Source organism: Mustelus asterias, chromosome 12 (assembly GCF_964213995.1).
Source record: "Mustelus asterias chromosome 12, sMusAst1.hap1.1, whole genome shotgun sequence".
Taxonomy (NCBI): Eukaryota; Metazoa; Chordata; class Chondrichthyes; order Carcharhiniformes; family Triakidae; genus Mustelus; species Mustelus asterias.
The window spans coordinates 103,336,881-103,352,870 of NC_135812.1; the positions used below are offsets into that span (position 1 = coordinate 103,336,881).

The window sequence follows — 15,990 nt, forward strand, 5'->3', positions numbered from 1 at the left end:
CACAAAAAGCGCACCTAGTCTGTCCTCCTACAAATCATTCAAACATGAATCCTACTTAACCTATTTTGGAGAAAGTTCTTCACAAATATTCAATTCCCATAGGCAATCAAGTAAAATTCCAGTAGTGTCAAGACTAAGCTTATTTGGCATATTGATACAAATATACTGCAAGGAAACAGAAATACTTAAGTCAATATGCCTTAATGCTGTATGATAGCATTCTTGTATACAATACTTAATTCATCACCTCAAGTTGCTCCCAACATATCCACCTCTAGTGACAGGCCTATGTGCAACAATAGTTCATCCCAGGAGCTAAAATAGCTTTCCCTAGACAAACTGTTGGGCATTTTTCACAATTCAAGTAGTCTACAGTACAGGCCCATAGATACACTTTGTGAAAATCCTAAGGGAGAAAATATGTCTGCAGCAGGGTTATGCAAACATTTCTTGTGCCAATCTTCAATTTACAAAGAACAAAGAACATTACAGCACAGGAACAGGCCCTTCGGCCCTCCAAGCCTGCACCGTCCATGCTGCCTGACTTAACTAAAAGCCCTACCCATCCCATCCTATTCATTTGTCAAGACACCCCTTAAAAGTCACTACCATATCCGCTTCCACTACCTCCCCCGGCAACGATTTTACTCAGTCTATCCAATCCTGCATTTCCACCACCCAACCCCAACTGCTGAATTTCAAAGTGAACAGTCCCACCTCCAAGCCTGAACAATATAAACATTTATATGATTTTTGCTTACTCCCATTACATCCATAATGGAAGACAGAAAACATTGACCAGGATATCAATCCAATAACTCAAACCATCAAAATTTATAATTTCACCCTTCCATGTTTGTTTGCTATGCAGTCCAAGTTTTAACCTGGTAAATCAGACACAAGTACACATTGGAAAAGTACCTATAATTCAGCGTTCAATTTGCACTTTCATAAAGAGAAATCCATTCCAGCACTCAATTAGCCAAGTGGAAAGGCCAGAGATGGAATTTAAGTACACGTCAGGAAGAAAGTATACAAGAATGGCTCCAAGGTATATATAACCCAAGAGTTCTTCAAAAGCTACAAGTCAGAGATTTCCACTTGATCACTCACCTGTCCCTGATTTTCTTTTCATTTATCTTAGTGGACAGGGAAAAAAAAATCACAGAATGCAGAGATCGCAACAGAAAATTCCAGACACAAAGCACAATCTGAAAAATTCCAAGCTCAATATTATGTTGGGGGGACAAAAATATCCCAGAACAAACAAAATTCAAAAACCTACTTAAGTCAAAATATTTTGCATAATACCACTACACTTCTTGCAATGGTCACATTTAAAATCGATTTACCAAGTAAAAATGCCAACACAGGACATGACTTTTAAAAGTATTTTTCTCCTCACTAATTTCTCCTTTCCCAACGGCATTAATTCCAAAGCACCATATGTTTGCTCCACCATTTATTCATCAACCAAAATGATTATTCAAGTGCAAGGCTTGGCAACTTGTCAATCATAGAAGCATGACATTAAGCTCAATCCTGCCCTTTTCAAACATACACACAGTCATTTCCAGCATGGTCACTAGTTAGTGATCAGCAGCATGTATCTTTAATGGTTTTTCTCTCTTCGGGGATCAAATCGCTGCAACTGTTCTAACTGTTATATCCTAAAGCAATGATTGAACATGGCACACCTGTCTAAATGTAACCTGGTCTGAATGGTTCCTCTATTCACCTGATAAAATCATTAGCAATCATCCAAAGGATAACATTTTAATAAATAATTGATGTTGTACTGTCAATTATACATTTCAGTGCAATCCACTGGGACAGATGGAGACAATATGTTGGTGCATTGCCAATCATGTATGCCATATGCCCTCAGATCCCACTTTCCGACTGAGTTTATTATTCATTATATATCATACTGCTTTATCACATTCACTACAGCAGCTGGGTAGAGTAGCAAGAAAAAGAAAAATGGAACATTAAGATTTTACAACAACCAGGCTATATATAGAAATAGCTGTCAGCAAGCTTGAAGAAATAACTGTGATCTTACTACTCAACTTAAAATGACAAAAACAAGGAATCATCAGAACCACTCAACTAAATTATTGTCCTGTATTAGGCTGTCAATCCTCCAATAATTATCATACATTTTTAAAAAGGTAGCAACTTGTTTTGGAAGCAAAAAAGTGAGCTGCAATGTTTATGAATAGAATTAAGCTGATCTAAATGAAAAGGCCCTTTTGGCCTCATTCTTGCAGGATATCCCCCCACCTACCATCTTTACAATCTTAAAACATCCACCTAAAAGACAAACAAATCAGTTTAACGCCCTAATAGAACAATTAAGAGTGTAGCAATCAAATATTTCAATACACGAATGTCCACCTAAATTATCTTAGCACAGGGCTGGAATCACCAAACTTACACACCCAGAGATAGTACAACTGACTCCCTAAACTCACCATTACGAAGGGCCTGTTCTGTGCTGTACTGTTCTATGTTCTATTACTGAGGGCAGCTGACATTTTCTGGTGCCAACACCTCTGCACGCTTTCTACTCAATAAATATTCCATTGTTTTTACTGTTTTAACATAAATGTGTGTATCAATGAAATAAGTTGTGAAGGACCAATAGGCTAGTCGACCAAAGGGCATGATGGTTGTGCTTGCACAGAAAAATAGATGGTAAAAATCAAAAGTTATTTTCTCCCATATCTACAGGTCACCACAATAACTCAGCATGGGGCAATTTGTCTGTCAAATCCTTCTTTCTGATCTTTTACATGCCAGTAACATAGCAAAATATTTTACATAAATATGTATTTACTATATTTGTGAAAGAAAGAGAATTTATTCTACACACAAGGTGACAAAACACAACAAAACTACTCACCCATGAACTTGCTCATGGTTTAAAAATAAATCAAACAGCTGTACACTCACTCAACCTGTAAACAAATGCTAGACCTAAACATGGCCGCTCCATTGCCCTTATCTGGACTGGTAACTGTACAAAGGAGGTGCAAAACATAAGTTACTATTTAACCTACACAACATTGTGCAACAATCAATCCCACTAAATTTTTTTTTAAGTCAAGTCTATTTAGGCATCAGTTTTGGTTTAGTGGCAGAACTCTTGCCTGAGTCAGAAGATTGAGAGTTCAAGCTTCAATCCAGTGTCTTGAGCATATGATTTGGACTGGCATTTCAGGGCAAAGCACTGTCAGAGTTGCTGTCATTCTTTTACGAATGTTAGGTTCTTGGCTTAATGTCTCTGCCAAGAACCTAACAGACATACAAGATCTCATGGCACTATTCAGTTCTCAGTGTCATGACCAACATCTATCCCTAACCAATACCTAAAAAACAGATAATCCAGACAGTTACTTCATTGCTTTTTGCAGTATTTTGCTGTGTGCAAGTTAGTTGCTATGTTTATTATATCATAACAGCGACTACACTTCAAAAGAATGTCATTAGCTGTAAAATGTTTTGGGATGCGAGGTTGTGAAAGGTGCTAAATAAATGAAAGTAGATTATTTTCTTCTTAAAGTTTTGTGTCAACAGCATGCCTTCATGACAAGTGGAGAAACCCTCTTTTTCCAAAAACCAAAACAACTAAATAATCATTGTTCCCAGCAACTTGGGAGTATTATGTACACCTCGATACACCTTTTGTGTAACATATAGGAAGTTGGAAATAAATATTGTATTTCACTTGAAGAAAGTCCATATAAACTTGGTTATTACTTACTATAGATAAGTTATGTCCTATTTCACTTAAAGGAGTGAATTTCACTGTTTCAGAAACAATACCTCCTACACTAATGAACTCTTATTCACAAAGTAATTTGTTCCTCCATCATAATGCTGTTTACCTTATCCTAAACGCAATAGGTGGCAAGCATGCCATGAAAACATTTGTACAGTACAAGTTTATAAATAGAAAATTTGCAATAGAAAGGAGAATCTTGCCATCACAAAGAATTAATTATGCATTAACTTTATTCAATTTTTGGGCATTTTAGTTTAAATCAATTAGTTGTCCAAGCAAATTCTGCTGGAGTAACTAAAATGGCATAGTTATTTTAGTCCTGCGCATGTTAATTCAATTCCCTTGTTAGAGCTTAAATTCCTTCAAGCTGCTTCTCACTGCTTTTACCACTCGGCACTTGAGCAATAATAATCAACTTTTTAAAGAGTATTTGATAGGGAGACACTTCCTTCAAAATATATGTTCACTAATACACTATTTTCATACCTTAAAGACCAAACGCATTTAAGAGTAGAAAAAAACCTAAGTAAATATGCCCCATGCTTTTTACTATCCCTTGAGCAATTCAGTAAATCACAGCTTGTCAAAGCTGTTTAATACAAATGTAACAGCCTGCTGCCCATCACGATGTACCCACCAGCAAGAAGCCTTTAAAAAAGAAAACGTCAGAACATTTTTTCTTCAAAGCATTCTCCCTTCCATCGACAAATTATCTTTCAAAACAAAAACTCAATTCTATTTGTAGCAGGGAAACCCCACCTGAGATTATCATTCTGATGACAATTACAGGGAACTCTCACCTTTTCCATTATGAACAGCATCGGAGGACATGATTTCAAACAAGCCTCAGCTGCACTGAAGCCACCCAACACCAGCTAAAGACAGGAGGCTATGTTATACCTTTCTTATACCTTCCCAAAAAAAAGGCTGACTGATTTCCCCAAGTTTTCCCAAAACAAACTGCAATTTATCTCAAAACTCATTTGCTTGCATGCTGTTCCATCAGATTGCTCAAATGGAGCCCATCTCCACTATCCTAACCAACTTTTACCGGTTCCAATCTTTCCTTTATCCTTTCTTTGTTCAATCACATATTTAACCTATTCTTAAAAGTTGACATCTCCACTTATTACAAGGGTTTTCTTGCTCTCTCATATTTCATTTAATTCCAACCTCTTGTTCTATATTCAAGGAAATAGCCCCTCCTGGATTTCTGCAGGGGTTCTCAGATTCCTACCTCAACATCGACAAAAAGAGGCCAAACTTCTATAGCATTAAATATATGTTTGCAAGTATAACTTGTTTCCTGGAATTTGATTCTGAAAAGTAAGAATGTGCAGAGATACAGGGAGAAGGCAGGGGAGTGGCATTAGCTAAATTGTTCCTTCAGAAAGCAGGCACAATGGGTGACATGAGCCAAATGGCCTTCTTCTGTGCTGTGACAATTCCATGATTCTGACAGTCAGGGGTCTTCAAACAAACTTCAGATTCACACTGAAGCCTCCTCTACCCTTGCTGCTTGCAATGGGATCATACTAGGATACCTGGCTAGCACAGAAAGAGATACTCCTCCAAAGTCTTTATGTATGATCAGTAGGTTTTTTTTCCATTAACCGAAGGCAACACAACTTCTATAAAAGTAAGGAAGTACTTGTACAAAACGTACACCCACTAATACTGCTTCTCCCATAAGTTTGTATGTATTGCAAAATAGGGCAAATGAAGAGTTGTAGCATGATATCTTGCAAGAATCTGCACTTAAAACCTTCCTATAACATTTGGGCAGTAAATTGCATAAGTATACAAATAACTCCAAAGCAGCGAAAACACCAATTTTAAGTAATAAATCATTTGCCCTAATTAAGCATCAGAAACTCAGTATTTACTGGCAAGTGAAAGAATTGGAAGCATGCTCATTTTAATCCTCTCAAAGTAAGGGGTAGTGAGGCCAACTGTAGCACTCCAATTACTCCACCTACTAAACTCAAAAGATTTTTAAAGTTCCAGATAATTTTCTTCCTCAACTGTAGGATTGGTGCTTTACTGACATGCAGTTTCAAAGACACTAGGGACCATTCAATACATTTTGAGAGAGAGAATTTGGACTAAGTGTTTGCAGAATATTACCATCCTGTTAACAACCAAGACTAATATGCACACTTCCAGCAAAGATAGTTGAATAATTAGGGGCAGGAAATCTGAATGACTTTCCCCCTCCCTAACCCCAGAGACCCAAGGACAACAGTCGTGTTCATATTACTTTCCTGGTTGAGATGACCTAACCGAGAAAGGCTAGATATTGAATCTGGGACCTTCCTAATCCGTATGACTCACTGGAAAAACTTACTAAGCCAGAGGAATCAACCGCCACTCGTTTTGTTAGTTAAAACCCATGGAGAATCTACTGAATACTTAAAATAAAAAATACAGTCAGACATGCATTTCTCACAAAACATTTGCTATTAACTAAACACCACAATCTAAACCAAGCTAAATAGTTTCACAGGCTGTCAAGCATGTCCAGAAGTTGAACTTCGCTCCACCTCAACACTGTGGGAAACTGCTTCTGCATTCTAACACTCAAATAACATCTTCTAAGCAAGTCAAAATAATGCTTTCTCTACCACAAAATAAATTGTTTCTAAAGACCCCCACTTAAACCAAGAAAAAGGTTTGCAAATAATACTGTAACCATCAGTTCTCAACCTCTTTGACAGACTCAAAGTTGAAGACACCGCAATTTTGCACTGAGCTGGGACACTGCCCAAATTATATGGAGGTTTGTAAGTACTGCACGTCAAAAGAGACATTTTCAAAAAAAATTAAAAATCACCCACATAATATGGATCCAATGGTTTTACCCAACATCCTGCCTAGAAGATACAGCTTGAAATAGGATGAAGCTCTGAAAAAAGTAACTTTTAAATGGAAAAACTAAACCTATCACCTAGAATAGGTATGCTGTGTTGTTACAGTTATCATCCCACCAAGATGGGACAAGTTTAGATTCAAGGAAACCAAAAATAAAGTTCCAGCTTATCTAGGCTATTTTGTAATAATGCTAGCCTAGACATCATAACTGGACAATCAATAGTAAATTCAGCTTTTCCTCCCACTTTCATTGCCCCTCAATATTTCTTCTACTGCCCCATATCATTTTCAGATAGAAAGTGTACTTCAGAAACATTTTCCCCAAAATCTCCAAACACACTGAACAAGCTGATTGAGATCAAGAATGACACTTAATTTACCTTTTAAATGTTAATTCCTTGGCAAAAGAAAAATATGCACTCATTGTCAGGAGTTTAGCACTTTACAGCTTTAAATATGTGTTGCACTTGGATGTTAGTGTTAACATTCTTGCCTGAGCAAGGTCATGGATTCAAGCCCCACTCGAGGAGACTTGAGGACATAATCGCAAAGAACAAATGCTACACTCACACAGGTACCATCTTCTAGCTAGGAAATTAAATCAAGACGCCATGTACCCTCTCAGGCGGTTTTAAAAGATCCTGTAACACTAACCAAAGACAAGCGTTCTCTTGGTATCCTGACCACCGTTTATTCTTCAACAAACATCACCAAAAGCATAATTTTGCAGATGTTGGATATCTTGATTTGATTTCTGAAATAATAAAAATGCTGCAAATACTCAGGTTTCAGACAGCATCTACGGACTAAGAAACAAGGTTAATATTTCAGATTGATGACCTTTCATTATTAAATGGTGAAATATCATTGACCTGAAACCTTAACTCTCTTTCTCTCTCCACATATGCTGCCTAGCCTGCTGAGTACTTACAGCATTTCCATTTTTCACCATTGCAAAAACAGACCATTGTGACATTTATCTCATTGCTTTTACTAGGACTTTGCAGCTGTTGCAGTTCCCTACATTTCAAAAGTATTTAATTGGCAGTGAACATTTTTATGCTTTTAGAACATTCCAAGGTACTATATAAGTGCAATTTTTAAAAATGCAGTCATTGTTGTTAGTGTAGCACAGCCCAACAAATAAGAAAATGAAAAACCAGACAATGTATTTTATAGTGGTGTCGGTTTAGTGAAGAATGTTGGCAAGAGTACATAGAACTCCCTAAGCTTCGTCAAACAGTATCATGGAACCTTTTAAAGCACCCCGAGCTGGCAGATAAGACCTTGGATCTAATATCGCATCCAAAAGGCTGCACCTCTTGATAGCACTCCTTCGGTATTGTACTGAATTACGTGCACAAGTATGTAATGGAGCTTGAACCCACAACATTCTTAGTCAGAGGCGAGTATGCTATCTCTGAGCCAAGCTGGCGCATAGCATCAGATAATGAAAATGCTCTCAGAAACACAAGCATAACATTCCCAGTAAGCTTTTTTAAAAAAAAATTGAACATCTTTCAGTTATAATTTCCTATTTTGAATCGTCATTATTCTTCACTGAAAAATATCAAAATTGGGAGACAACTATTTCGCCATAAATTTTCCAGAAACTACCAGTTCCAGACTAAAATAACGCAATCATATTTTCATTGTGGAAGTCCATGGACGTAGAACAAAAATATAAACATGGTGCAGCAATAACACAAGGCAACAAAAATAAACTTTGAACTGTTGCCAAGTTTGCTGTTACACTTCTTTGGAAGGGTGGAAATATAAATACGACTGGATTAATAAAATCCAGTGTGAACTCTTAGACGCACGCACTTCCAAATTATACACATCCCATGTACACTGGGGGGGTTAAGGTTGTTTAAAAGCCACCCCCCTCGTCACAGGAATAGCCTCAACAACCAAGAGTTTACTTTGCCAGGCCTAAGACGTATTGCAAAGCACCGAAACCTACAATACAGAAACAGGAATTTCCTGGTTCTAAAATCATCTGAATGCACGACCTTTCTTCCCTAACCCCACACAAAAGAAAAACGCGTTTCAAAGGCAAAGACTGCCAGTTTAAAAAAAAAACACACACTCATTCAAGTTCAACCACTCTTTTGTAAAAAAAAATCAAAAAGTGTACAAATAACCTCACTTGTTATTTTTTTGCCGCCGGGACAGAAGGGGGCGGTTGGGAAAAGAGAGGGGGGGGGAGAACACTGCCGAGGAAACAAACAATCTCTCCATCACAAACATTTAACCGAAAAGGAAAGAATGAATTTAAAGCACCAGGTCTTTAGGGTGCTCACTGTGTGTGTGTATGCGTGCAATTCTCATAGCTTCTTACCTGTTAGACGTAACTTGACTGGCCCGTTCCTCCTAGCTCCTTGGTTAGACATGTTCCCGAGTGTTTTGCGTTTTATGTATATATAGTTGTTTGTTTTTTTTTGAAATGAAGTTTAATTGCTGCTGCTGCCGGTGTCTTCCCTCCGCCAGCGGCCGCCGCCGCTTTTCCCCCCTTTCCCCGAGCGAACAATGATGGCCTCCTCCAGCCCGGTGGCCCGGATGTGCATAGCCCACACTCGCAAAACGGACGGCCAAAAAAAAATCCACCAAAATTTAAAAAAAACAAACACCATTTACCTCAGTAAATTTAAAAATAATAACTCCCCTCCTCCGATGCACCGAAAAAAAATAAACTTTTCACTTTTTTTCTAGATTTTTCTCTCTCTCTCTCCCCCCCCCCCCCACCTTTCCTTTCCTCTCCTTCCTCAAACCGTCTCTCTCCCCCTCAGTCAGTGCAACTAGGCTTTACCACCCACACTCCCCCTCTTCACATCTTCGATTACAGCTCAGGAATGATCTCTTTATCGAGGTATAATGTTATTTATTGTTGCTGAAGGCTCTGATATATATATATATATATATCCCAGTCGATTGCTTGTTGTTTCTCCTTTCTTCCTTATTGCTCAGAGTATTTCCACGCTCAAAATAACGATGATGGGGAGGAAAGGGTTGAAGGTTATATTCCAGCAGCAAAAAAAAAGTTGATTTTTTTTAATTTTCTCTCTATTTTTTTCTAAGCGCTGGAGCCTGTGCTCTCCTGTGCCGTCCTCGGTCTAAGTCCCGTTCTCAGGGCTACTTGACTGAAACCCAGAGCACAGCACTTGCTGACATCACCCTGGCGCTCCCTCCTCTTGACAGTCCACAGCTCCTCCTGCTTGGGTCTCAGCAATAAGGCACTCGACGACTAACACAAGAAAACTTCACCAACTCTTCTAATAGACAATTTCAAGGCACCGAAACTTTATTGAACTTGAGCCAGCCACGTCTGTTAAGTCGCCAATGCTATACATCATATTGCCCAGTTTAAAACTACAAATATTTACCACATAAAATAAGTTTTAAAGTGTATTAGTGTCACAAGTAGGCTTACATTAACATTGCAATGAAGTTACTGTGAAAATCCCCGAGTCGCCACACTCTGGCACCTTTTCGGGTACACTGAAGGAACATTTGGCATGGCCAATGCACCTAACCAGCACATCTTTCAGACTGTGGGAAGAAACCAGAGCACCCAGAGGAAACCCACGCAGACACAGGGAGAACGTGTCGACTCCACACAGACAATAACCCATGTCTGGAATTGAACCCAGGTGCCTGGTACTGTGAGGCAGAAGTGCTAACCACTGTGCCACCGTGAAATGAAATCAACTAGTCATAGGATGATACAGCATTGAAAGAGACCATTCAGCCCATCATGCCCATGCTTGCTCTTTTGTAAAGCTACCCAATTAATCACAGGCCCCTTGTTTCTTCCCCATAGCTGTGTAAATTTTTGTCCCCTTTAAGTATTTTTACACAATTCACTTTTGAATGTCACTACTATCATTCCTTTCCTTTCAGGCAGTGCATTCTAGATCACAACAAATCACTGTGTAAAAAAAAAGTTTCTTCATATCACCACAGGTTTTTTGCCAGTGTCCTCTGGTTGTTGACCCTTCAACTGAAAATTGCTTCTCCTTACTTATTGTATCAAAACTATTTATGATTTTGAACAACTATTTTGTCTCTTTCTTCATGGTAGATGTTAAAAGCATCCCAAGAATAATAGAAATTCAAGAGGCATGAGGAATGGAGAAATTTAAAATAATCTATATCTAGAACGTGAACATTGCTGAAAAAAGGACATGGTGTCAAAGTTTTTTTTCTCTTGCATTCATAAGGACAGATACAACAATCCCAAATTTCAAAGGGAACAACAATTTACACTGCATGAGAAAAAGGGTGCAGATTGGCTGACAAGTGGACTCTGATTGGTCAAGGCATAGTAAGAGTTTTAACAACACCAGGTTAAAGTCCAACAGGTTTATTTGGTAGCAAATGCCATTAGCTTTCAGAGCACTGCTCCTTCGTCAGATGGAGTGGATATCTGCATATCCACAAGAAGTGGATATGCAGATATCCACTCCATCTGACGAAGGAGCAGTGCTCCGAAAGCTAATGGCATTTGCTACCAAATAAACCTGTTGGACTTTAACCTGGTGTTGTTAAAACTCTTACTGTGTTTACCCCAGTCCAACGCCGGCATCTCCAAGCCATTGCCATGGGGAATGCATCAGGGAACAGTTGTTCCTCAAAAGTTTGTTTAATTGAAAAAGGCACACTTTTTTTTCAATTTAAGAATTTAAACAAAAAATTGGGGGATAATTGTGCCCGGTTTGAAACTTGGTATCCTGTCTTGGTCCTGGTGAGTGCAAAATAAAAAGCTTCAGCAACAATATCTAGAGAAAAAGTTCTAGGCAATTTAATGGTTCTAAAGGCTGACAAGTTTCCTGGACCAAATGCTGGATCCTAGGATTTTAAAAGAAGTGGCTGAAGAGATAGTGGATGCATTGGTTGTAACCCTCAAAAAGTCCCTAGATTCTGGAAAGTTTCCAGCGGATTGGAAAACCACAAATGTAATTTCCCTATGCAAGAAAGGAGGGAGGTGGCAGAAAGCAGTAATCTATAGGCCATTTAGCCTAACATCTATCATTTGGAAAATGCTGGAATCCATTATTGAGGAAGTAGGAGCAGGACATTTAGAAAATCATAATACAAACAGAGTCAGCATGGTTTTATGAAAAGGAAATCATGTTTGACAAATGTATTTGAGTTATTGAGGATGTAACAAGCAGGGAGAATAAAGGAGTACCGGTAAATGTGGTGTGTTTGGATTTCCAAAACTTTTATTCTTTCACGGAATGTGGGCAGTGCTGGCTAGGTCAGCATTTGTTGCCAATCCCTAATTGCCTTTGAGAAGGTGGTAATGAACCACTTTCTTGAACCACTGCAGAAAGGGAATTCCAGGAATTTCACCTAGTGCTAGCAGAGAAGTTTTATGGTTGGCAAATTGTAACTAATCGACTACCACATGGATCAGTCCTGGGTATCAACAATTTCTATTAATGACTTTGTAAATTGTGCATTTTTTTTTTAGTTGAAGGGACTGAATATATGATAACCAAATTTGTTGATGATACAAAGATAACTGGGAAAGCAAGTTGCGAAAAGGACACATGAGTCTGCAAAGAGATATAAAGGAGTTAAGTAAGTTGGCAAAAACTCCAGTGTAATGTGCGAAAATGAGGTTATCCACTTTGAAAAGAAAGAATAGAAAAACAAATTATTATTTAAATTGGTAGAGATTACAATGCTGTGTTACAAAAATTTGGGTGTCCTCGTACATGAAACACAACAGGTTTGCATACGGGTACAGCAAATAATTAGGAAGGCAAATGCAATGTTTGTCTTTATTGAAAGACAGGTGGAATATAAAAGTAGAAAAGCTACAACTGTAAAGGGCATTAGTGAAGCCAAGCCAAGCATTGTGTAGAGTTTGGTCTCCTCATTTAGAGAGGAGACCAAACTGTACACAAACACATCCTATTTCCCGACACCATCTTAAGAACCATAGAATTCCTACAGTGCAGAAAGAGGCCATCTGGCCCATCGAGTCTGCACCGACATTCCAAAAGAGTATCTCATCCTGGCCCTCCTCTCCACCCGATGCCCGTAATCCCATGCATTAAGCATGGCTAATCCACCTAACCTATACATATTGGGATACTAAGAGACAATTTAGCATGCCAATCTGCCTAACATAGAAAATAGAACATAGAACATTACAGCGCAGTACAGGCCCTTCAGCCCTCGATGTTGCGCCGACCAGTGAAACCAATCTAAAGCCCATCTAACCTACACTATTCCAATATCATCCATAATTTTATCCAATGACCCATTTAAATGCCCTTAATGTTGGCGAGTCCACTACTGTTGCAGGCAGGGCGTTCCACGCCCTTACTACTCTCTGAGTAAAGAACCTACCTCTGACATCTGTCCTATATCTATCACCCCTCAATTTAAAGCTATGTCCCCTCATGCTAGCCATCACGATCTGAGGAAAAAGGCTCTCACTGTCCACCCTATCTAATCCTCTGATCATCTTATATGCCTCTATTCAGTCACCTCTTAACCTTCTTCTCTCTAACGAAAACAGCCTCAAGTCCCTCAGCCTTTCCTCATAAGACTTTCCCACCAGACCAGGCAACATCCTGGTAAATCTCCTCTGCACCCTTTCCAATGCTTCCACATCCTTCCTGTAATGCGGCGACCAGAACTATACGCAATACTCCAAGTGCGGCCACACCAGAGTTTTGTACAGCTGCAACATGACCTCATGGCTCCGAAACTCAATCCCTCTACCAATAAATGCCTTCTTAACAACCCTATCAACCTGGGTGCCAACTTTCAGGGATCTATGCACATGGACACCGAGATCTCTCTGCTCATCCACACTACCAAGTATGATACTAAGAGACAATTTAGCATGGCCAATCCATCTAACATGTGGGAGGAATCCAGAGCACCCGAAGGAAACCCACGCAGACACCAGGAGAATATGCAAACACCACACAGACAGTCACATACTTGCATTGGAAGCAGTTCAGAGAAAATGGTGTAGATGTAAGTAGATTTGTAGGAATGTCAGGATTGTACATGATGCTCAACTGCTTCAGGCTGGACTTGATGCATTGGGGAATTGGACTCTTGACTGCCAGATTATATTTAACTTGGAAAGGTGCAGCGTTATGCATGTGGGAAGGGTAAATGCTAAGCATACATCCACATTTCAGGGAAAAGTATTAACATAAGTGGAGAAAGAAAAAGATCTTGGCATTCTGGTGCATAAATTATGATTGACTATAAAACCAAGCATGCTATTTTGTCCTTATACAAGATCTTAGTTAGGATACTGTGGCCAGTATTGATCTCCTCACATGTGGATAGTTTTGAGGCTTTGGAATGGGTGCAGAAGAGGCACATCAGATTAATTTGACATTTGAAGATCTTAGTGATAAAGATAGTTTAAAAGAGTTTGGACCCCACACTTTAGAAAAGATTAAGAATAGGTGCCCTGACCAAGGCAATGGGTGACTGTCTGCATGGATTTCCTTCAGGTGCTCTGGATTCCTCCCACAGGTTAGATTGATTGGCCACGCTAAATTGTCTCTTAGTATCCCAATATGTGTAGCTTAGGTGGATTAGCCATGCTAAATGCATGGGGTTATGGGGATCGGGTAGAGAGGAGGGCCTGGGCGAGATACTCTTTCAGAGTTTCGGTGCAGACTCGATGGGCCAGATGGCCTCTTTCTGCACTGTAGGAATTCTATGGTTCTTAAGATGGTGTCGGGAAATAGAATGTGTTTGAGTAGAAAGTTTGTTGCAATAAATGAGTCACAATTTTAAATTGTAGAAGGCCAGATGTAGGTTAAATGTCAGGAAGTGATTCTTTTCTCGGGGAATGAGGGATATTTGGAACTGGCACTGTACCGATGCCTGCTTGTTCAGTGAATGCCAATTTGTTTAATTCTTTCATGAGAGATGGACAGAGATCACCTCGTAAAAAAAGGCAGAAACTGCAGGGAATTCAATGCCAAAGTGATCGACTGGACTAGTTTTGATTGCCTAAGAGAGTCAGAGAGGAATTGTCTAGATTTTCTTCTCCAAACTTTTCGTTACTTTTTACCTCTCCCAGTAGATCACATGTGGGGTAGGAATCAAATATGTGGGACAGGCCAGATGACCAGGTTATCTTTACCTATCCGTCATTGCTCATATGTTCTCATCAACAGCAGGGAGAAAATGTATAGTTAATCTGTTTTGGTGATGTTGTTTAAGAGATAACTATTGCCTTGATACCAGGAGAAAGTTCTCTTTCATGGGATCTTTTATCTTTATCTGAGCAAGCAGGCACGGCCTCAGTTCAACATCTTACCTGAAAGACGGCATCACCATCATTTCCATATTGATATGTAGTATAAATTTTGTGCTCAGATTCTAGAGTGCAGCTTAAACTTGGGATCTTCTAACTCAGAGGCAAGAATACTACCACTGAGCTAAGCAACATTGCAACAATTAAATTTTTTAATTAAACACTTCCTTTACTAACTTTAGTCCTTTCGTTAAAATATTAATTTTTATAAATTGCGACAGTCTTTAAATGTTTTTGTCTTTTTAGAAAATGGCGAGCACCATGTAACAGTGCGTTTCATTCACAGCAATCAGTTCTATATTCTATAAAATATATACTACAAATAAATAATAATTTCCATATGTTGAGATCCGCAGCCAGTGGAGATTGAGGGTGAGAGTGGCAGTACAATCGTTTCATATTGGAACAATTCTCTTCTTCCCTTTGGGGGATGGGTGGAATATCTAAACCAACAAAAATGTGTTATGCACAAAAAATGATGTAATGATTGATACAATTAGTTTTGTTAACATTTTAAACTATGTATGACAGCAGAAAGCCTTTAAATTGCAAAGAAAGATTAAGCACATTTTTCCAGTAAGGCGTCACCGTGAGTAATCAAAAAAGTGAGACAGATTTCTTTCCCTTTTCCCTGATGATGATATGTAGCAGTCACAAATCTGGTTTAAAACCCAATAATAAAAAAAGACCAGGATTAATATCTTTTTCTGAAATGTTTATTTTAATGTCATTATATTTATTTCCACTTTTTATTTGTTATCAGGGTATAGCATTCTTGTCTTTGTGACTAGAAGCATAACATACAAGAACAAGGAAGGATGTTGTATAATTATTTTTTGATGACAAGTGATTCATACATTATACCTATTTAAAAGAAAAAATGTTGTTCAAAGCAACAAAAATTATTTACTAAAATTGTAATTTAATGAGGAACTATTAACATTTAGGAAAGGGAATTTGAATGACATCTTGCTGAGATATTGCAGGAAGAGTTGAGGGTTATTTTCTCATCATG

At 38.6% G+C, this 15,990-nt stretch overlaps 1 protein-coding gene across 3 annotated transcripts in view; it reads right to left on the bottom strand.

Annotated features, from left to right (window-relative positions):
• The window catches only part of smurf2 (SMAD specific E3 ubiquitin protein ligase 2), a 210,842-nt gene extending 201,387 nt beyond the window's left edge, over positions 1-9,455 (bottom strand). For 2 of the 3 annotated variants that reach the window (XM_078225768.1, XM_078225766.1), the window contains exon 1: positions 9,006-9,455. In XM_078225768.1, the coding sequence (XP_078081894.1) occupies positions 9,006-9,057 (52 nt within the window). In that variant the 5' untranslated portion in view covers positions 9,058-9,455. The remainder of the gene's footprint in view (positions 1-9,005) is intronic. The other variant, XM_078225767.1, reaches the window with a different exon arrangement.
• Between the last annotated feature and the right edge of the window lie 6,535 nt (positions 9,456-15,990).